Source organism: Harmonia axyridis, chromosome 5 (assembly GCF_914767665.1).
Source record: "Harmonia axyridis chromosome 5, icHarAxyr1.1, whole genome shotgun sequence".
Taxonomy (NCBI): domain Eukaryota; kingdom Metazoa; phylum Arthropoda; class Insecta; order Coleoptera; family Coccinellidae; genus Harmonia; species Harmonia axyridis.
Genome location: NC_059505.1, coordinates 29,296,999 through 29,321,834, shown reverse-complemented (window position 1 = coordinate 29,321,834; position 24,836 = coordinate 29,296,999). Strand labels below are relative to the sequence as shown.

Sequence of the window (24,836 nt, the reverse complement as noted above, 5' to 3'; positions counted from 1 at the left end):
TCCTCCTCTTTAAATGATAATTTAGGAAAGAAAGTATTACATGACTAGAGATTATATTATATAATTTATCAGATATATCTTATATATATATATATATATATATATATATGACTAACGTCGAGTTCCAAGACATTTTTTACCAGCTAACCGCGAGTTCCAAGACCGATGTATAGTTCCAGGACAGTCTTGGAACTGATATATGCCTAATGTTGACTTCCAGGACCGAAATGATAGTTCCGGGACAGTCTTGGAACTGATATATGTATAATGCTGACTTCCAGTACCCTAATATACTGCATAGTTCCAGGACGTTTATCACGTTGATATCGTCTCTATTGCGTTCTTATAAAATCTATTCATTCGATTTCGACTGTCCCGCATGTCAGAAATATCTTTGCACAAGGAATGAAAATGGTTTTCTCAATGAAATTATATTCTTCTCGGAATCGGAATGACATTCGGTTCTAAATGTGCCATTGGTCCGAACATTTCTCGGTATATGAGTGGAAGTTTCCGCTTTAGATGGGAAATTAACTATTTCTTCGCATTTCAATTCTTCAAGTAGAAGTTCACTATATGTATAAATGACATGAGGAAATATAAGATGTCAATATGTAGTACGCAGTTCAATGGGATATCAGGCGATATTTTTGAAATATATCTCTTTATTGTTGAGTTTCGGGACATTAATTTTCGGTTGAAATTTTTATCATCTCGCATTACGCAATAAATATATATTTTTTTCATTCGTTCTTTTCTTCATGAAATGTGTGGGTCAGGAATTTGTGCAAATAATATGTGGATATTCCTTTCTATTGCTTATGGGATGCAGATGTACTCGCATTTGAAAAAAGTGATGTATGCAGGGTCTTCCATTGGAAATGTCCATAAGAAGTTTATGGATAAATGATAAGGTTCGACTCACTGATGACGAATCCGTCCTCAAATTCAACTCTGACCGTTCAGCCGTATAGGTACACGATAATTCTCTAATGAAAGGTCTTAGAAACTTAAAATTTTCAGAGTAGGTTTGGATCAGAAATGCCGCGGTTAAGTTCGTTTATGGATAAAATCCGATTATGGTTTCCGTAAATATTGACGTTCGAAATTTCATTTTCTTGTTGATGTCGGAACTGCAGTTTCGATCGCGATAAAGATTTCCAATTGGATGGAAAATGACATTTAAATGCTTTGTGCAAAATTTAATGCTCATCATCTAATCAGCACAATAGAAAATTAAAAAAGAATAACCAAAAAAATGACCAATATTTACGTGACCACACAACTGATGGATATCAGATTATGAAAACCATGACAAATGGACTATAGAAGTTTCAAGGAGAATATTGAAAATAGAGCCGTGATTACAGATCCGATTCAATTGAGATTTTGAATGTTCATATACAGGGTGTTCCAAATTGAGTCGGCACCATTGCCAACTCTGTTATTATGGATGCTACGATGTCGGTTAAATGGGCAAACTGGTAGCATTCTCAGTGGCCTTCTCGATGCCGAAAAAAAAAAAATAGACGCGTTGTCATAATATTTCATAAAATGATATTTTTTCAATGGAACACCCTATATTTTTTCATGCATTTAGATTCGTAATAACATTCTCAGCAACAAAGCTTATCTAACATTTTTTCGTAAAGGTGAAAATAAGACAGTTGTATTAATAGGAAACATTTATAACAGACGGATTTGATAAAATGCTATAAAATATCGAGTTAATGTTCAAAAACACCGCCTTCTCGTTGAACACATATTTGGGCCCTGTTAATTTTTGTTTTGTTTTCGGCATTTTTGTTTAAGATTATCGAGTAATGATCGGATGATGAGGATGAACCATTATTTAATTCGATTGCGCCCACGCTCGACTCTAGATAATTTGATATAAAAAATGAAGAATATCATAAAATAATGGAATGTGGTATGAAATAATGAAACTTATATTTCTCAAGAAGGATCAGTTGGAAGTGATGAAATAGAATTGTTTTCTTATATTTTGCATTCCATTTTTGAGGAATCAACATTCTGATTAGAGATTTTTTTTTTTCTTTCATTGAAGGCATCGACTGCTATGGTCATTAGCCTCTAACCTAACCATCACCGGACATGTACAACATCCATGACCTAGCCAGGATTCGAACCCGGTACCTTCGGCACCACAGTCGACATCTCTGTCCACTGCACTACCGAGGTAGTCTGATTAGAGAATTGAAAAGATAATAATGCAGAACCCCAAGTGGTCATGAAATCCGGCAACGTAAAGCGAACGCCGACAAGCCTGATGAGTTCTTGAAAACTTCACTTTCACTTTGAAAATGTGTGCAGTAAAACTGTCTGCGCGAAAATTTGAATTACACTTCTCAGTTTAGTTTTTAGTGGTGTTTCCGAATATCGAAACAGATTTTCAAAATTCCGATGTACAGGGTGTTGTTACGAGGATTCAAACTATTCATAATTTTTTGTTAACCAGGACCTGAATTTTCGAGGTGGTTATTGCATGATACGTTTGGGCTCTCAATTAGGAACATATTTGCCAAATATGAAGAAAATATACTGGGTGGTTCGTTTGAAATGGCCTCTGAAAGGAACGGGCAAAACGCATAAAACACTCTGTATCTCGCCTACGAAGACTGTAAGACCCAATGAATGGGGTATCTCCAGAATCGCCTTGGTGTCAACTAAGCACCTATGAAGTATTTCCGTTTCCCAATGAAACACCCTGTATACGCGAAATTTGCAGGGAAGGTTCGGATCTCCAATGCCGCAGTTGAGTTCGTTTAATAAGCAGAACCTGAATAGGGGTTCCGTAAATATGGCCGTTCGAAATTTTGTATTTTGTGAATTTCGAAACCAAAGTCACATTTGCGAGGGAAATTTGCATTCAGATGTAGAATGACCATATAAAGCTTCGTGCGAAATATCTTGTTGATCACTTGATCAGAACCATAGAAACTCTGTTACCACAGAACTGACGTTGAGTTGAGATTTTGGGTATTGATATAAAATAGCAATGCTAAGCTCCTCGCCAAATTTCAAGCTTATCGCATAATGAGAACCATAAAAAATTAACCATAGAAAATTCAAGAAGAATATTGGATATTAAAAACTTGATATCTCTGTGATTACAGATCTGATCAGATGGAGATTTCGCGTGTATACATAAAATGATCATTCGAGACTGCGTGCACAATTTCGTGCGGATAGCATAAACAGAACAATAGAAAATTCAAGAAGAATTAAAAAAATGTACACCTAATATATAAGTTACAACAAATTTGCTCGAGTTGAAATTTTGCCTGAATATATAAATTATCAATTTTGATCTTCATGCAAAATTTCGTGTGAATAGAGGCTTCTACATAAAATTCAAGCAGAATATTGAAAATATTAAAGTCCGGCTTGAAAAGACTCCTCGGGGTCGGTATAGAGATGATTCAGATATAGGTACATCTTTTTAATGTTGAATTTCGGGACCGTAACCAGATGTCTTCAATCCATATAGTGAATTCTCCAGTTATCGGCAATACAAGGGTTGTAAATAAATGTTTACACCACGTCTGGTGTTTTCTTCAAGATGTGGATGATGATATTCCCCCTCTTATCGAATTTTTGCTGCAAGAGCCCTAGTACAGCGTTGCCGTTCGTACGATAATTATCGTTTTGTACGATAATTTGCTGCTCAATTCTATGTACGATATCGCATGTACGATAATAGCGTTTTGTACGATAATTTCAGTGTACCTATCATTTGAGCTAAAGTGTCAATAGATACTCAAAATATAATGAAACTCAGTATGACCAGATTTAGTTGATATCCAATTTTTCAGTAGATTATTGCATTTTCAGGAAGTTTTTAATAGGAAGAAATCATTTGATAGATTTTAGTAGTTTCAAAAAATCTAACCGAGACGGTTGGGAATGTCTAGACTCAAGAATGTTCCGATGAATCAATTCATATTCAATATAATATACTTTTCAATTGAAAAGGGCGTATCTGCAAAATAGCACATTTGGGATATTTGTCTTTGAAGACTTTCATTTCATCCACAGATTCAATTGAATTAATATGAAGAAAAAATAAATGATAATGCATGTTAATTAAATTTAATCTGTAGATGGCACAAATGAAAGTATTTAAAGTTCAATCAATATCCCAAAAGTGATTTTTTGTAGATACGCACGCACTTCTCAATTCAAACGTCAGTATAGATTCATCATATTCCAATCTGATCACGCTGATGAAACTGTTGAAATGATGTTCGATCAATACATTGCTTTCCGGAAATAAAGAGGATCTTATACGAATTCAATACAGTAATTACAATATCTTATGCATAATGGACCTGTACTTAGCAACTCTCATGCTTGTAGACACCTCTGATAATGCTTTGTCGGCATTATCCATAACAGAATTACGGTTCGTTTTATGGGTCGGCTTTAAAATTCAGTAAAGACGGATAACTTTTTTGACCGTTATGCAAATTTAGGTAGCTATTATTTGAAAGCGTTGAATATTTTGCAATAACCTGGACCACTTTAGGAATCACTGGCCTGGCGTATACCGATGACGAATACAAAAATCACATTTGGCAAAACCAGAGGCAACGCCGACAAAGTGGATATACAAAGGATAATAATAAATCTCGAAAATAGACGTGCTCGTAGGGAAATAAAAATAATTATCTTGAAAGCGATAATAAACTAATAAACTCTGAAGGGTGCGATTTTCGACTGCCTTGAAGATTTCAAAGGAAAGTAAAATGATTATTGGTTCATTTTTATGGAATTTTTACGAAGATATATCTCTGTATTTCCAATCAATTATTTAGATTCATAATATTTTATATGTGGTTATGGGAGCAAATGTTCAATTGTTGAAAGCACATTAAAAAGACCATCAAAAATATAATATACGTTTCAATTGAAAAGGGCGTATCTGCAAAATAGCACATTTGGGATATTTGTCTTTGAAGACTTTCATTTCATCCACAGATTCAATTGAATTAATATGAAGAAAAAATAAATGATAATGCATGTTAATTAAATTTAATCTGTGGATGGCACAAATGAAAGTATTTAAAGTTCAATCAATATCCCAAAAGTGATTTTTTGTAGATACGCACGCACTTCTCAATTCAAACGTCAGTATAGATTCATCATATTCCAATCTGATCACGCTGATGAAACTGTTGAAATGATGTTCGATCAATACATTGCTTTCCGGAAATAAAGAGGATCTTATACGAATTCAATACAGTAATTACAATATCTTATGCATAATGGACCTGTACTTAGCAACTCTCATGCTTGTAGACACCTCTGATAATGCTTTGTCGGCATTATCCATAACAGAATTACGGTTCGTTTTATGGGTCGGCTTTAAAATTCAGTAAAGACGGATAACTTTTTTGACCGTTATGCAAATTTAGGTAGCTATTATTTGAAAGCGTTGAATATTTTGCAATAACCTGGACCACTTTAGGAATCACTGGCCTGGCGTATACCGATGACGAATACAAAAATCACATTTGGCAAAACCAGAGGCAACGCCGACAAAGTGGATATACAAAGGATAATAATAAATCTCGAAAATAGACGTGCTCGTAGGGAAATAAAAATAATTATCTTGAAAGCGATAATAAACTAATAAACTCTGAAGGGTGCGATTTTCGACTGCCTTGAAGATTTCAAAGGAAAGTAAAATGATTATTGGTTCATTTTTATGGAAAAAAATTTCGTTTTTCGTTTCTGCAAGAATTCTGAAATTTCATATTTTGAAAATCTTGGGAGGGGTAATTACTATATAATACTAGTACTCTTCACTATTTCTATACGGTCTTGCTTACTGACTGACTGATATTTGTACGTTTTTGAGACTCAATTATTAAGTGAAGTTAGTGAAGGTGTTTGAAGTTTTTTTATAAGTTATATTTGCCTTTGACCTAAGGACTTTTTGTTTATTCAGTTATTAAAGGTAAGAGCTTAATATACAATTCGATATTTTTCAACCTTAAAATTACTTTTTTGAAGATATAAAACTTGAAAACGATTTATATTTGAATGTATTAGATTTTTGTGTATAACCAATATCGGGTGTTTCATGTCATCGTATATAGGCAAAATCTCGCTCATTTGACGAGATAATAAAAAAATTTCTGTTACTAGGGCCTAGTAACAGTTGGAATAATACAGATCTATTCTGAATTTCTCCAAGTGAATATTAGAACTCTGAAAATAGACGAGCAGATAAATTCGATTTTTTTAATCTGAAGTTGGTTGTGTTGTGAATATTTCGGAGTGAAAACTTGTGTTTGAATATTTCGATCTTTTTGTAAGGTAAGATCTATTGATAATCTTAATTGAGACAGTTAAATAAAGAAATTGTGTTTTCCAGGAAAGCAAAAATGTTTGGTCTAGTTCATTTTCCCGACCAGACTTACGGAATATATTCAATGAAAAATATTTCAAAGAAAAAAGGAGATAATAATGCCTGCATTGTAAAACATAGAGGTGCCAAATATGAAGCAGTACTGATAACAGAAAAAGGTGAGTTGTTTTTTTATATTATCACCCATAATTATTTTTTATCGATTGAAAATAAGTTGTTAGAATGAAATTTCTTTTTGAAAATCTCCAGGGATACATATGAATTTTGCCACTATAATTGAATATAGAATATTCTTAATTGATCACAATACTGCAAAGTTCCATAACACCCCCTGTACCTCCTGTTTCGTAATCAGAAATTTCGAAATGAAACTTATTGTTGATAAAATAAAATTAAATTTTTTCGAGTGCCTGTATCCGAATTGATCGCTCTATCATTTCATCACGATGTCTGTAGTTTTTGAATTCCGAGCCGGAAATGGTTTCAAAAGGTTCCACTCACTGTTGACAAATCTATCCTCAAATTCGATTCTGTCCGGCCGAACGTTTATACGATAACTTCCGAACGAGAACTCGGTTGCTAAATTTAATTTAATTTTCTGAATGAACTCAATTTTCTAAGATAATTTTTGTGAGAAAATTTTTTCATAAATCGAACCAAAATATTTTTTACATATCTAAAGCGAAAAAAAATCAACAGAAATTGATGAAATGTTTGATGATTGTACTTATCTCTATACCTCACACGAAAGTAAAAAAGAATCGATAAATATCGAACAGTTCCTTCATTAAAGCCATCTAAATTTTTCTTTTGGTCCTCTAGCATAATTGAAAAAAAAAACTGGTAGGGCTATGATGGCCAAAAGTTTGAAATTGAGCTGTCGAAACAATTCAAATAGTAATGAAAATTTATCACAAAAATATTTCACTGTAATTCCAATGAATCTATGTTAGGGGTCGAACTCTCGACCTTGAGTTATTACCTGTGAATTATAAATTTGAACTCATCCAAGGATAATTCAATTTTGTTAGAAGACCGGAGGAGAATTTTGGATGGCTTTAATGAAGGAAGGTTTGATATTTTTCGATTCAGTTTTCATATTCGTGTAAAGTATGAAAACAAGACAATCGTGAAATATTTCATCAATTTCGGGTGAATAATTTTTTCCTGTAAACATGCAACAATTATATTCCTTTCGATTTATAAAGATTTTTTTATTGAAATTCTTGGAAAATTGAGTTCATTCGGAAAATGAAATTCAATTTGACAACCGAAAAAAAAAATTACGAACATTGCAGGTTTTCCGCCAGTTTGAAATTTTTTTTCAGGGTTCTTTACCTTTTTCGAATTTAGCACCAAAAAATAAGTTGGTGTGACCAGAAATCGTAACTTTAAAGGTTCATACTGATCATGTTCAATAAAATATTGCTCAGAAATTACGTTGAACCCTTTGTGTCTCAAGTTCGCTTTGAAAACGAGATATATGTTGTCTACCTTCGGCAGCACAGTGGTTTGGGAGACGGCTGTGATGCTGAAGGTACCGGGTTCGAATCCCGGCTAGGTCATGGATGTTATGGTATGATGAGGTTACATGTAAGAGTAGCTTCAAGCTAAATGTCGCCTTGTTGTATCTAATTGAAGAATAAAGTCGTTAAAAAAAAAAAATATGTCATAAGACAAAAATTATTCTCCCGGTGTCATCTACACGACCATATATGTTAATCCAGTTAATAATAAAACACCCTGTACATATAGAGCCAAACATTTCAATTGACTATATCGGCTGTCCCAAATTCGTTGTCTAGTGATGGGATCTCAGAAAACTTTTGAGCTAGCAAAAGATGAATGGCACATTTGCGGACTCGAACAGATAATAAATTCAACTGTTTTCAAGCTATAGAAGAAAATTGGAAATTGGCGTGAAATGAAAAGTACTACAGTCACTTTTTTGGTAAAATCCATTGGTATAATTATTTCATTCTTATTGCTTACTTAGTCTAGAAGTTATAATACATAATTGTTGTTTATTAAAAACCACAAATGTTTCTAAAATAAATAAAATCGTTTTTTCAATTTTCGAAGATATATAATATGATAAATAAATTTCTTTAAAAACTACAAAAATCATAAAAAGTTTCAGTTTCACACGGCAAATCAACCAAGGGCCTATTTATGATAATTTGTGAACTTCTGATAATTAAATTATTTGGTGGTCAGTAAGGTCTCCGGATTCAACATCGTTAAATTTTTTATTTCATATGAATAAAAAAAATTGAAAAAATTAATCAATTCAAACAAAAATGAATTTTCCCTTATGAATTGAACACAAAAGGAGAAAGGGATTCCGTTTTGGACATTAGGAATTCATCTTTTGAGAATTGAAGTTGAAAATATGCCATCCATTATATTCCTTTCTTAAGGTTGTAGTTGAGATTTTCTGAGTGACAAATAATATATTCATATCGAATCTATATTCATTTTCAGAGAAAAAAGAAGAACTGAGGGTACTTCAAGATGAAATGGTTGGACAGCTAAAATCAGTAAAGAAATCTGTAAGCGATAATAATTTCACTGATTCGAAAATTGGAGAAAAATATGTGGATATGGACAGACCATCTACTTCCTCCATCAACCATAAATATGTTTCCTCCGTTGTTAAAAAAGATGAAGAAAGTAGTGATGAAGCAATTCAAGGTAATTACTTTTTCTCGAAATATTTTCAATAACACGGTCATTTGACACGTATTTTCAACCTTAAATCGTAATATTTCGGTCAGATTTTAGCTGAAATTCGGTAAAAAGGCAAAAAATATCGGAAATTAGGGTTTCCACTATTTTCAGAATCAAGCATTTGAATATATAAGTTTAATAAAGTATCATTCTTTATGTCACCTGATTAATCATTTATTTCTTTCTATATGAAAAGTCAGTTAAACTTTCAATTTTATTGTGTTGATGAAATATAGCTTTCAAAAATTCAAAACGAATCGTTATTAATTAGCATTCATTAACTATAAAAATTCATAAAAATGAATCATTGAATCCAAAATGAGATTTCACTCATTAATGAATAAATAAATAGGGATTGGTTTTGGTCATTATCCATCTTTTAAAAATCGAAGTTGAAAATATGCCATCCATTATTCCTAGATCCTATGGCTACAGGGCTACTATTCAATACCATCGAATTTTGCCCACCGGGTACAATTAAGTTTTTCTGAGTGACTGTTTGCAATAAAATATTTATATCCAATCCATATTAATTTTTAGAGCAAAGAGAAGAACAGAGGATTCTTCAAGATGAAACGCTCGAACAAAGAGAATCAGTAGAAAAATCTATAGGCAATAATCATTCCACTGATTCAAAAATTGGAAAAAAATATGTGGATATGGAAAGACCATCTACTTCCTCCATCAACCATGAATATGTTTCCACCGTTGAGGGTAGAGATGAACAAAGTAGTGATGAAGCAATTCAAGGTACTTACTTTTTCTCGAAATATTTTCAATAACACGGTCATTTGACACGTATTTTCAACCTTAAATCGTAATATTTCGGTCAAATTTTCGCTGAAATTCGGTAAAAAGGCAAAAAATATCGGAAATTAGGGTTTCCACTATTTTCAGAATCAAGCATTTGAATATATAAGTTTAATAAAGTATCATTCTTTATGTCACCTGATTAATCATTTCTTTCTTTCTATATGAAAAGTCAGTTAAACTTTCAATTTTATTGTGTTTTGATGAAATATAGCTTTCAAAAACTCAAAACGAATCGTTATTAATTAGCATTCATTAACTATAAAAATTCATAAAAATGAATCATTGAATCCAAAATGAGATTTCACTCATTAATGAATAAATAAATAGGGATTGGTTTTGGTCATTATCCATCTTTTAAAAATCGAAGTTGAAAATATGCCATCCATAATTCCTAGATCCTATGGCTACAGGGCTACTATTCAATACCATCGAATTTTGCCCAACGGGTACAATTAAGTTTTTCTGAGTGACTGTTTGCAATAAAATATTTATATCCAATCCATATTCATTTTCAGAGCAAAGAGAAGAACAGAGGATTCTTCAAGAAGAAACGCTCGAACAAAGAGAATCAGTAGAAAAATCTATAGGCGATAATCATTCCACTGATTCAAAAATTGGAAAAAAATATGTGGATATGGACAGACCATCTACTTCCTCCATCAACCATGAATATGTTTCCACCGTTGAGGGTAGAGATGAACAAAGTAGTGACGGAGCATTTCAAGGTACCTACTTACTTGTTCTTCACATATTTTTGATAACAAGATCATTTGAGTCTTATTTTCATCCTCAACTATTATATATGTATGTATATTATAGCTCAATTCACGAACAACTTTAATTTTATAGTGACGCAGTGGCGTACCCAAGGGGGGGATAAGGGGGATATATTCCCCCAGGAGGAATATCCATTGTATGTAACAACCTTATATAACACAATCTTATTATGAGTAAGCAAACTTCTTTGGAAAACTTCTTCAAAAGAAGGAAAATGCGAACAATTTTTTCTATATCCTCCCCAAGGCTTATGCCTGGGTACGCCTCTGTAGTGACCTGATAGCTAATAGCTATATCGAGGGCTGATATTGAATCTTTATTGATTTGCAGAGAAAATAATTATAGAAGATATATTGCTTAATCCGCGGAGATCGCCAGAAAAATCTCTAGTCTATGAGGATTTCAATGATTTTTCAATTGGAACAGAATATGTGGAAATTAACCGATCATCTACTTCTCTTATGAAGAACTTCGATGATACTGTTTTCTCCACTGTTTGTGGAGAGGAGGAAGACAGATATGCAGAATTTCAAGGTACTTCATTTATAATAATCAACCTTCCTTGAATATCCCTGTATATTTATGTGTGATCATTGTTATCATGCCATTGAATTAAAACGGTATTATATTATGCTTCAGATAATAGTACCATGGAAGCTTCAGATATGAATGTTGACAAAAACAAACAGAGTATTATGCAACATCATGGAATACCAGTTCAAGTGGAACCTGAAGATGAGATAGAATTATCAGGTAGTTATACCCTTCTCAGAAAAAGCATATATTTTCGTGAGAGCAATATTAATTGATTAAATTAATACCCATATTCCTTGAAACTTGTTTCTACAATCTATACTGAAAAATGAAAAAATATATTTGTTCAGATATCGTTACTGTAAAACCTTCTTTCGAAATTTTTCGAATCTTTTGCTTATACAGGGTGTAACATGAGTGGTTGGCTATAGCCTAGTGGTGAGTGTAGGTTATCCAGGCTTTTTAGAGAAGTGGCTTGTTGTGTATCTTAAGACAGTTAGTAATGTACAGGAAGATTAATGAAAATCGGCTTCAATTTCGGATAACCATTACTCGCAAATCAGCAGTCCGATTTTATTTGAATTTTGTGGGTTTGTTCACATCAAACAACCTTTCAGAGCGTTCAATGTTATTTTGATATTTCTAGGGCAATAATAAGATCTTTGAGATTTTTCCCTGAATCACCCTGTATCTCCGAAACTAACAGTTGGGATACGCAACAAGCTACTTTTCTGAAAGGCCTGGATGACTTGCATTCACTACTAGGCGAAGGCCAACCATTCAAGATACACCCTGTATAGAACAGTAATTCCTAATAATGGGACCTGCAACATTTGCCCAATGTTCCATACCTCTTAGAGAAATTATTACTTGAGCTTTCCTGAAAGAAAATAAAAATATGGATCTTCATAATATTTCTAAGGTTATGGTTGTTATGAAATCATAAAAAGTATATATTGTACCATTCGAAACAAGTCTGAAATTAAATTAGTTTCATTGTTAATTATTGTCAATCGTTTATTTCATATGCAAATATTTAATTGGACGTTGGACTTCTAATAGGCCATCGCGGTGAATCACCCTGTATGTAAATAATAAAATATAATAAATATTTATATACATTCTATACAGTGTGTGGATAACGTGAGAAATCAAATTAAGAGCTGTGTTATTGAATCTTATCAAGCAAAACGCTCTTTCAGGTGAATTCAAGTTTTTAATTAACCATCTTATGGTAACATTGCTCATGAAGACCATATTTCACAGAGTCACAGCATGATTTTTTTCTAATTATTAATCCAAATATTTTCTCTCCTTTATCAAACTTGCCTTAATGATGGTGTACACAATTGAAACCGTAGATAACAAATTTTTTCAAAAGATCACACATTTTCTGCAATTTACCTAAATAATGGTGTGAAAGATTGTAATTAACGTAACTTATTGCACAACCTCATGTAAGTAGGTATAATAAAGCAGCTAAAAAATGGGGTAGTTATTTGAAAGAAAATATGACGTCAACCTGTAAAAATAAATGACGTCATGAGTGAAATCATAAGAAAACATTAAATAACTCACTTATTGATTTTGCCCCTTTTTTATCTACACACTGTATATGTTCCCTAATTCGAGAAATATGAAACATCGCGCTGTCGCTTTCTTGTGAACCTAAATGTTTATAACTTCAAAGTTTTTCCTAAATTATTATTATTATTTTCAGTTTATGGAGACAATTCTGATGATGATTCAGATTATAATTTATCTACTTATTCAGAAACGCAATCTGATAACTCACGAGATGGCAGTCGGAGCTCAACACCATGTTCCTTTCTATCTGAAATGGATCTGAATATTGAGGAGAAAACGCAACCGAATGAGTCCAATAATAATTCCCTCTCGAAAAGCATCCAAGTTCATTTATCTGCCTCGTTAAACGAACCAGGGTGCGATGATGAAAATATGATGGTAACTGAGTCCCGCGGAAGAAAAGGAGACAAGAAGGCAAATTTTTGTTTCTACTGCCATACGAAACAGCAAAAAATCTCACGACACCTAGAGAATAAACACAGCGGTGAGGAGGAGGTGAAAAAATTTATTATGTTACCAAAAGGTAACGTAGAAAGGGCCAAGATTATTGGTCAGATAAGAAAAAGGGGAAATTTCCTTTTTAATACGAATGAGAATTTAAATGATGGTGAGCTGATTGTGGCGCGACGGCCTAAAAGCAGCAGGAATAAAAGTGGTAGGGATTACAGTGCATGTGCAAACTGTAAGGGATTTTTCTCAAAAGCCACCCTTCGAGTGCATTTCAGATCCTGCACAGGCATTGATTCCGACATTAAAAGATTGCCAAATTTGCTAAGTAAAAAAATCACATCAAGAATACATCCTATGGCATCAATAACTGTGAGAAATCATTTATTCCCACCGCTGAGGGAGGATGATGTATGTAGAGCAATCAGATATGATGAACTCATCATCATTTATGCTAACAAAATGGTGGAAAAATATAGAGAACCGAGACATTTCCAAATGATAAGGCAGAGATTACGATTAATTGGTAATTTCCTCATTAAAATGAAGGCACTGAGTAAGGAAATAAATAATTTAGCCTCTATATATGACCCAAAATTTGTAGACATGGTTTTATCTGCTATAAATATGTGTGCCCGGTACACTGAAACTACGAACTGCTTCGAAGCTCCTTCGGTAGCGTTCAGTTTGGGCACACTGCTGAAGCAGATTGGCAATTTATTAATAACAGAGTGCATTAAAAACCACAAGGAAGAAATGCGAAAAAATGCTAAATATTTCTTGAAAGTTTTCGCTCAAGAAGTGAACATAAATGTAAACAGAACTGTTGCTGAAACTCAACTGAAAATGAGTAGAACAAAAACAGTTATGCTACCCACAATGGGCGACATAAAAAAACTCAGCGACTATTTGACCAAGAAGAGAAAAGACGCCCTTGAGAAATTGAAAATTTGCTTCTCGTCATTGGCCTGGATAGACTTAGCAGAGGCAACGCTAACGTCTATCCAGGTTTTCAATAGACGACGCGCTGGAGAAGTCGAGAGAATTAGCATTACCGAATTTGAAAAATACGAAACGATTGAGAGAAGTAATAATGATCTATTTCAATCACTTTCAGAGAAATCAAAAGAAATTGCAAAAAAATATGTTCGATTCACTATAAGGGGCAAGTTGAATCGGACGGTTCCTGTTCTATTGGATACTCATTTATGTGAGTGCATCCAATTAATAATAAAAAACAGAACAAATATGAGGGTCCACAAGAGTAACCCTTATGTATTCGGTACACCAGGGTCGGATACAAAAAAGCATCCACATCTGAGTGCCTGCACTTTGATGAGGAAATTCTCTGAAGCTTGTGGTGCTGAGCACCCGACAAGACTACGTGGCACCAATTTGAGGAAACATATAGCCACTACGTGTATTACTTTGAATCTTGAAAATCAAGACGTAGTGGATTTGTCGAACTTCATGGGCCATTCGGAGAAGATACACAAGGGCATTTATCGTCAGCCCATTATAAGTAGGGACATTTTGGGCATTTCACAACTCCTGCAAACAGCTCAAGGAGAAAATGAAAATGCAAGCAGTGATGACTCCGAAAATGAGGTTGTCAATGATGAAGAACCAATTCCTACAAATGAAATCAATTCAACAGGAGGAACTCCAAATCTTAGTGGGGGGAATAGGAGGAATTCCAGCAAAGGTGAGATACATAATTACATTTCATTCGAACTGCTAATTGTAATCAATTCACCAACCTCAAAATAGTTTTTTTTTCAAAAACATCTTGAAATTTCGACTTTACTAATGTCATTTCCCGAAGCAATTTTTTTTGGTACGGCCGTGAACGTAAAATAGTGATTTCATCACTATATTTTATATTATAGTATTACCAATCGAAAACAAATCTACAGCTGAGCTCCAGCGAGGGCTCTCGTGAAGTATATTGAATTTTTCCACTCCAGATCTAAAATATAATATGAAAGAACTTGAATTTCAACAATTCATGTTCATTAGGACCAAGTGAATCACTACGGAGTGGAATAAATGTCTCTTAAAAAAATTCTCTTGATATATCATACGATTTATGTTTGAGAAAAAAAATTGCTTGTGTTGTTAGAGTAGAATCACTCTCGTCTTGAAAAGTTACTGAAACTTGTGTATTGTTTCAACTCTTTTTTCCATTTTTATAGCCCATACCCTATCTGGCACCCTCAAAAGAGTGAGGTGGACCCAAGAGGAGAAGGATGCTATTTTCCGTATTTTCGGAGAATATATGAATAGAAAAGCTCTACCTCCTTTGAAAGTGATACAAACAGTGATAAAAGAAACTCCTGTTCTTCAGAATCGCACGTCACCACAAATAAAGACATGGATTCACAATCAGCTGAAGGGCTCCAAGAAGAAACTTTCATTTTCAAACTGAATATTTGTGATATTTTTAATTTATACATAGTCATTCGTTTTTATTCATATTTATTTATTTTTTCATATATTTATTTACTTTTCAAGAAAGTTGTTTATGTTTCTTCATTTTCATTCATTTATTTTCATTTATATTTGTTCGTTTTATTTAGAGATTTATTTATGTTCCTTTGAAATTCATTTATTTGTATTCTTAAGATTTTTTCAAGATGGTGTTTCTTTCGAAACACTTCATTTACAATTGAAGTTTATTATTTTTCTTAATCAAAAACCAAAGAAAAACCGAATATTTTATTGTCACCATATTTTTATGCCTTCAACTGGAAATTCCTAACTAGATATTACAGAAGAACTAGGTCGACTAGAAATTTGGAAATGGAGATTAGAATATTTATCATTCCTGGCTCTTTCGTACATATAGAGAAGATATTTAAATTTGAAAAGAATTATGATTCCCTTGACTTCCTCATTATTTAAAATACTTTACCCAATAATTTAACTTCACCTTATTTTTATGACCTTTAACTGGGAATACTCAAGTTCAATCAAGAAGTTACTGAGGAACTGGGTCGACTAGAAATTTGAAAATTGAGATTAGAATACTTTCTCAATCTAGGCTCTTTCGGTTATACAGAGGATCAAAAAAATGTTCATAACGGCGACCCCCCCCCAATTTAAAGGCTAGGATCGCCCTTGTCATAAATGCAATTTCTGTAACGAAACTACAATGAAATATATTTTCGAAAATAAAATAATCCTCATATTAAGACCAATTCTGTTCACAATTTTCATCACTATTCGAAACGTCCTATGACGATATTTCGAAAATTCTCAGCAGAGTTTTGAATAATTATATGACCCATATACAGTATTTGATTCCTTCATTCTAGTATTCACAGCCAAAATCTCATTCCACCAAATTTTTTTGCGTCGGAGTTATCGAGTTTTTTTCAGAGATGCTCGAATTGACAAATTGAAATATCTCAAAATCGGAAAATTTTGAGCACATGAGACGTCAAAATTAGCCTCATTCTAACCATGCTTCCTAAATCTGGAGTGAAATATAGGGTATTTCCTAATAAAAAACACAGGTTTTGTGCCTACCACCTGAGACACCCTGTATATAAGAATATATAGGGGGTGTCACACAAAAGCGGATTGGACGGTGACTATTGTTTTAAATTATATAGATACCCTATATTTTTTGGGGTATTTCAATTCCAGGAACATTCAGCATATTTTTACATATTTTTTCACTCATTTTCCGTTCAACAGTTTTCCAAATATTTGTGATCTCGGCAAAATTCTATATTGTATGTATCAATCGCGTTATTTAAAATAGCGTATTAATTTGAATAATTTTACAGATTCTGGTCGTAGATTACGAATCTGGGACTCACGAAGTCTGTAATCCTGCTAGTTTTTCCGTAATAAAATTGTAAATTTGGTTTAATGAGGGTAAGGTTATTCATAATAATGGATAGTTTTCTTGTATTTTCTTAATTGGTTCTCGTTGTAAATTATGAATTCCTGAAAAAAAATCTGTTTTCGTCAAAAACTAGGATTTATTAGTTTTGTTTACATCCGATGGAGGATATGATATTTCAAACGGAACAGCTGACAGAAACGATTGAAGCCGCCATGGGGTGTAAATATGAATACAATCGTCGTTTTGACAAAGAAAAAAGGCTTGAAATATGATTAATTCACCATATCTAACGAAAAACAATTGGGAAATTACAAGCAAAATATCTATTATTAACCTTCATTAAGCCAACTTTACAATTTTATTTTGGAAAAACTAGCAGGATTATAGCATTTTCGTCACCCAGATTTCAGATACGACATAACTCCGGACATATATTCATAGATTTTTCTTCAAACGACCTGACGAATGATCCTCTAGAGTTTTGTATCGAGGTTAGGAAATACCTTTTTCATCTGAACAGAACTAGGACAATTAAACATTCAGCAGGAAATTGAAACAAACGATGTTGAACAGATGTAGTTAAGAACCCATTTATTTTATTAGCATATTTTTATGCGAAGAAATATAATACGGAGACGATCGAAAAATTCCGTGGAGTTCTTGACATAATACAGATTCCATATTAGGTATACTCATATCCACATTGCCTATGGTTCTATAAATATTTCATTGTCAAATTTTTAAGTATTAATTCTCGAATATAACATGAGCGAAAATATGAAACTGAATTTTCATTCAAAGCAATAAATATATTTACTCTTGGAAAAAAGGGTTACTTTCGAAATATGTAGTAACAAAAAATGCTATTCAAAGAAAGTGTTGAAAATGCCTGCCACCCACTTCTTCGCACAGCATTTTTGTTGTTTTTGATATAGGTATATTATAATATCACATCTTTTTTCAAGAGTGAAAATATTAAAAGTTTTGAATGAAAATTCAGGCTTCATATTTCAGATTATATTATAATCGATATTGACAACTTGAATTGAATTTGAATTTCATTGATAAAACAACAACTCTACTTACATATCCGGATTCAGAATCGATTGAGCATTCAAAAGATATGAAAAAATATTGTGAAGTATATTTTACAAGAAAAAATTTCTACTTTCTAGAAAATCGGAAGTTCAAATGAGGAAACAAAGGCTGATAAATTGTCTGTAGAACTTATTTTGAAAACCAGTCAAATTTGCAGAAAAAAATTTTTGAAAAAACTGTTTTTCCTCAATAAGTTTACTCGCCTTGGTTCGATAGTTTTTCCAATAACATATTTGAATAGTCTGTGGAATATACCATCATATTGATGGGACACGTTCCAATTTTGGTTGAAGGATAAGCAACAAAATCCAGTGATCTGCTTACGTGAAAAATGCGATAAGAGGAGGAATAGCATCGTCCATTTCATAAACCGACGTGGTGAAAACATTGATTTACAACATCTTTGATATTGCCGCTAATTGGAGAATTCGCTAGAAGTATTAAAGACATCTGGTGGCGGTCCCGAAATTCAACATTAAAAAGAGGTACATAAATATATCCCAATCATTTCTATGTCGACTCCGAGGTTAATTTTTTATTGTTCTCATTATGCGATCAGCTTGAAATTTGGCGAGGAGCTTAGCATTGCTATTTTATATCAATACCCAAAATCTCAACTCCGTCAGTTCTGTGGTCACAGAGTTTCTATGGTTCTGATCAAGTGATCAACAAGATATTTTGCACGAAGCTTTATATGGTCATTCTACATCTGAATGCAAATTTCCCTCGCAAATGTGCCTGTGGTTTCGAAATTAAAAAAATACAAAATTTCGAACGGCCATATTTACGGAACCCCTATTCAGATTCTGCTTATTAAACGAACTCAACTGCGGCATTCGAGATCCGAACCTTCCCGGCAAATTTCGCGTACCTATATAAGTTCAAAAGTTATAGTGTATTAATTGTAGTGAGTCGAGCTAAATTGTTTGGACTATTCACTGCTGAGAACTCGGAAATTGACATTGTGACGAAATAATAAAGCGATAAACCTCGAGGCGAGCGCTCAAAACTGAATGGGATGGAGTTGGCCCCTTTTCATAAGTACAAATTTCGGAAATTAGTGTCCCTCGTCCATAAATTGATAACATATCTGAATAGAAGGAAGGAAGAAGATATGTTACGTCATTGAATATTTCGCGGGAAACTGATGTCTCCAAAAACACCATTAAATAGATGTATATTCATTTTGATCGCGTATTTTTACGCGAAGTGAGATAATTCGAAGGCGATCGATAAACTGATAGATATGAAACAACTACATAGTTTTTAGAGTTTTTCCAATATTTTTCCAGATGAGGGTGAAGTTTTTGACATCAGTAATCATTCAGATTTATATGAATCCTGGCAGAGAGTCAAGATCAGAAGAATATTTTCCACAAAAATATTCAATTCGTGAAGTTCGTTTATAAATATAAAAAATCCGAATTTTCTCATCCAGAATAGTATACATGTCTGAATGAAGATAAAAGTAGAATATTACATAGTGATTAAGCAATAAACCGAAGTCCCAGATGCTAACAGCCAACATTCAATAGCAGTACTCATATTTTTCGTATTTTTTTTTTCAGTGGATTAATGAATGATGATCGAAAACTTGATGGCAATGAAATATTTATAACAGTTCATCTGATATTATGGTAAACAGGGAAATGTTTATTCACAGTATACGTACTTGTCTTTTTTTGTCATGTGTTGTTAAGATCATTGCTGTTGAACTGTTTTATAAGGAAGTCATTTTTGGAATTCAATATCATAGAAAAAATTAGATTTAGAATACGATACGCTAAATAAATTCCAATCATAATTATGAAACAATTGGGATATGTCATAATAAACGGGGAATCCAAATGGAACAGAAAAACCTTTGTTCATTTATTGAATTAATTTCAGCCCGGAGGGAGTGGAAATATGTCTACGAAACGTTGGCAAAGTTAGAAAAGTGTTTCAGACACCGAAAGTCCTATCAACACTGTTAACCTATATACATGTACTTTGTTTCGTTATGACTTTTCAACTGATATTTCTTACTCGACTTTTCTTCATTTTAAGAGATTTTGAAAACGAATTGTGGAATAATGGGCGTTTCATGAAGGAAACGTGACTGCGAAAATAAAATTTCTAAAAAACTTTCCAACATAAAATAACTTTTTTAGGGTAGGTCTCGGAACTGGACATTACATGCAAAAATTGATATATAAATTGACCAATAAAGAGTACATCAAGTTTGATGTTACCAAAGCTTTCTTAAACTTATATATGGTGAAATGAACCTATATACTATCGGATGTATACAATCTATCCATATGTACAAAATGTCTTGGAACTCAACGTTAGTCATATATATATATATATATATATCTACATCCGGCCAACATATATTTTTTACATTTTTCGTTAATAAACAAAACCTGAATATAGCTTTTGGTGTTTCATTAGTAGTTCGAAAAAAAATTGAATGTACTTCTTGGTATATGCAGAATAGAGAATCCTCTCATTCACTGTACAGGGTGTCCCAAATTCGTTACTCATTGAAAGAGTCTAAGGAACTATAAGACTTCAAGGATCTCCGATCTCTTTTTTCTTTCTTCGAAATAATAAGATATCAAATGCCAGACCATAGACATCTTGATTCGGTCTGGAATTACAGGGTATTTCTGAAAACTGACTGTTTCAAATATTCCGTTATATTTTAGTTTTGGTTCGGGATATTCGAAAAATTCTGAAACGTTTATTTCGGTAATTTTCATAGTTATTTTAATACTCACAACAGAACAAAGAAATCAATTTCCGTTTAAGAGATATAGAGAAGAATTGGCGCTTTTGAAATGGGATACCCTTTATTTTTCAACGCAGTTTTTTAGTCACAGATTTCTCCAAAAGCATTCCGTTATAACATTTTCAAAAATGTTAATGTCTGTTAATTTTCTGGGAGTTGCTCTAGATAAACACCTGCGGTGGAATCATCAGGTTTCTAAGTATGGGAAAGTCTCTCAACTCTTCGGCTTACTTGATTTTCATGATCAGGGACAAGTTGGAGAGTGCTGTGGTGAGAGCTCTCTACTTTGCTAGTTTCCAGTCTGTGCTGGCATATAGAATTATTTTTTTGGGCAGTTCGTCTGGTGCTGATGAAATTTTTCTCATTCAGAAAAGAGTGATGAGAATAATGAGTAGGCTTTCGTGAGTCCTGTCGCGTAGTTTTCAGATCCAATGGAACCCAAACCGTCTTTGGTCTTTATATTTATCGCCTATTTATCTTTCTTAAGTTACGGAAAAGCTATTTTTTGTCATATGTCAATAAAAATAATACTCGGCAAGTTCATCCTTTCCTTCTTCCCATTCACAGTACTGCTAGGTTTGAAAGGGGACCACTTGATATGGCCATGCGTTTATTTAATTTGCTTCCTAAGCAAGATATTGTTGAAGATATAACCTTGTTTAGAAGGCGCATTTACAATTTAATTTTGGATTGTGAACCTTATTCAGTTGATGAGTTTATTTCATTTTTTAGAAAATAAGCTCTTTTATGACTTGTCTCTATTTTATTCGTTTGCATTGATGTTGATGTTGTGAATAATTTTTGAGATCAATAAATATTATTGTTATTAAAAAAAATATATTATTGTTATTAATGCGGACAAAACGACATATGCGGACAAAATGAACTTTTAGATTTTTTCAAAAGAGGCGTCGTATAGCTCGGGGTTTTACTTACTTACTTACTTTTAATCTTTTTTGTTCACTTGGTTTCTGAATTGCTTCTGGAGAGTGTCATTACAATATTCGTTGTTTTATAAATGCATTCTTGTTGGTACTGTTATGACGTAATAATATGTATAAGTTTTAAGGTGGATATTAGTTTTGTTTTGAAATTATGCTTCAATATCATAAAAAGTATGTATCGGACAAAATGACATACATTCCTGATGGACAAAACGATATAGTATGTCATTTTGTCCGATACATGTCAAGAAAATATATTTTTTGAAATAAAATGGAATTTTGTTGATTGATTTTCACGTGAAACTAATGAGCTCATTATCATGTTGTTTTGTACTCATTTTGCACGTAGCATACGCAATATAACGTGAAATTCTGGTATGTATCTTATAAAAATTACGATATCCTTTCCTATTGAAATACTTTCACCACTTCCTCAGTGACAAGGCATAAGAAAGCCAAAAGCACGCAAATGCACGTTAAAGTCTTTTTTTGACTAAACCAAGGCTAAATCTGCTGCGACCAATCCACCCAAGAAGAAAAAACAAGAAATTACTGAAACATTATTCAAGGATAAAAAAACCCTGTGGTAAAAAACAAGGCCGTTGAAAAATAAAAAAGTTGATGACGCTGAAGAATTCGACACTTAACCGTTTCAAATTAACAATAAAAATGAAGATGTCGATGACTGCCCCTGCATTTATTGCAATGACGTTTTTTTTTTTCGATTCATACCTGGTGAGCAGTGGCTGCGTTGCATGCTGGGCTTATACATCCTATGCTACTGTCTCGAGAACCAAAGCCTTCATATTTTCGAACTTTGCATTCAAATATAATGTTGGTCATTTTATCTATTACTAGTATGTCATTTTATCCTTAGTATACAGACAAAATGGATTTTGTTAGAAGTCAAAATAATTTCTCATATCTTTTATTGATGTAGTTTAATTCAATTTTTAGCTTTTAATACTTGAAAACAATTAACCAAAGTTAGTATTTAGCACTAAAATGGAAGTATTGTTGCAAAAACTGAAAATATATGATTGAAAAACAAAACAGTATGTCATTTTGTCCGCATTTCCCCTAACTTGAAAGCGAGTGGAGTCTCGTATCGATGAATCTCTTCCCTAAATGGTTAACAGCTTTTATAAATCTTCAAATTCAGCTTGTCCTTCAACTCCATGCCACATACAGCGAAAAATATAATTGCCTCAGGTCGAATAGCTGAGTATCAGAAATAGAAGATCGAATGAATAAAGCCTGGGTTTCCCAAACACCATAACCTGATCCAACAGAATATGTAGTAACACTCAAGAAGTGAAATATTCAATTCTCAGAATTTGGTGGACGCACAAGTCTTCCACAAATATTATCAATACCTATCGCTACTACGCTAGATAGGAAGGATGTACTTACTCATCATTGACCACTGAAACGTATTCTATATTACTCAATGAAAAATTCAGTAAATCTCGTTTCACAATTCCTTTCGTAATGCATAACCGCACACATAACATAGTCTAGCCGGATATTTCCGTGTTTATGAACTTTACCAAGAAAAACAGGAAATTGTATCTTCTCTGCTGACAGTTTTTATTCAAATGAAATTTATTATTTCGTTATTATTATATCGGGTGATTCAGAAGTACTTTGACAAACTGCAGGAGGTGATTCCTCACGATATTGTAATGTGAATTGTTCAAATAAATACAGGGTGGTCAAGAGATTAACGTCAAAAAGAAAAAGTCTTTCAAGTCCAATTATCTAGAAAACGGTTGCTTATAGCGACAAGCAGCAAAGATAGCTTTTTTACGAATAAATGATAAAATAATCGTTTATTTTACTGAAAAATGTTCTAGTTCTCGTACGTTAAAAAAATTATGACTTTTCATAAAAGAATAAGAGATGTAGGTGGCGCCCTTACGAATGAGAGCAATAATAACATCAGTTTCGAATTTCAAATCTCAAAAAACCTCTCATTACCAATTTTCGTTGAATTAACATCATAGTATTTCGAAATTTATTTAAAAAATTAAAATAAAACCTTAACACCTTATATCTTGGAAACGGAGTTTCCGGACATATACGGCCAAGAGATTGACGTCAAAAAGGAAAAACAGATCCCTCGTGTCATGGGCTATTCGAATCACCCATGTATGTTATGCGATTTTTCACGGTTTTCGAGTTATGAATTTTTTTATGAAATTTGAAAAGATTTTAAAAAAGTACAAGACTTTTCAGTGATTTTTTTTTTGTAACTTAATCTCCATAAACTCTACTTTTATACATAAAATATCCACCTTCGTTACTCTGATAAAAATTATGGAAATGTTGGTCTCTAGTGTAAAAGTTACGTGAATTGGATTATGATCAAAGTTACGAAGCTGGTTATTTTATGTATAAAAGTACAGTTCATGAAGATTAAGTTTCAAAAAAAAAATTCACTGAAAAGTCTTGTACTTTTTTAAAATCTTTTCAAATTTCATAAAAAAAATTCATAACTCGAAAACCGTGAAAAATCGCATAACATATCTACATGGGTGATTCGAATAGGCCATGACACGAGGGATCTGTTTTTTCTTTTTGACGTCAAATCTCTTGGCCGTATATTTCCGGAAACTCCGTTTCCAAGATATAAGGTGTTAAGGTTTTATTTTTATTTTTTAAATAAATTTCGAAATACTATGATGTTAATTCAACGAAAATTGGTAATGAGAGGTTTTTTGAGATTTGGAATTCGAAACTGTTATTATTGCTCTCATTCGTAAGGGCGCCACCTACATCTCTTATTCTTTTATGAAAATTCATAATTTTTTTAACGTACTAGAACTAGAACATTTTTCAGTAAAATAAACGATTATTTTATCATTTATTCGTAAA

The 24,836-nt window shown here is 32.8% G+C and overlaps 1 protein-coding gene across 2 annotated transcripts; it reads left to right on the top strand.

The window, feature by feature from the left end:
* Positions 1-2,070: 2,070 nt before the first annotated feature.
* LOC123681018 lies at positions 2,071-16,481 on the top strand. 2 transcript variants are annotated; one of them, XM_045619182.1, is made up of 9 exons: positions 2,071-6,345; positions 6,404-6,555; positions 8,882-9,091; positions 9,668-9,877; positions 10,456-10,665; positions 11,048-11,251; positions 11,357-11,470; positions 12,972-14,990; positions 15,481-16,481. In XM_045619182.1, the coding sequence occupies exons 2-9, from the start codon at positions 6,414-6,416 to the stop codon at positions 15,711-15,713; spliced, it is 3,342 nt and encodes a 1,113-aa protein (XP_045475138.1). In that variant the 5' UTR covers positions 2,071-6,345; positions 6,404-6,413; the 3' UTR covers positions 15,714-16,481. The 2 variants fall into 2 exon arrangements, with proteins under 2 accessions (XP_045475138.1, XP_045475137.1); XM_045619181.1 differs by having other exon boundaries at positions 2,071-6,555.
* The last annotated feature ends 8,355 nt before the right edge of the window (positions 16,482-24,836 follow it).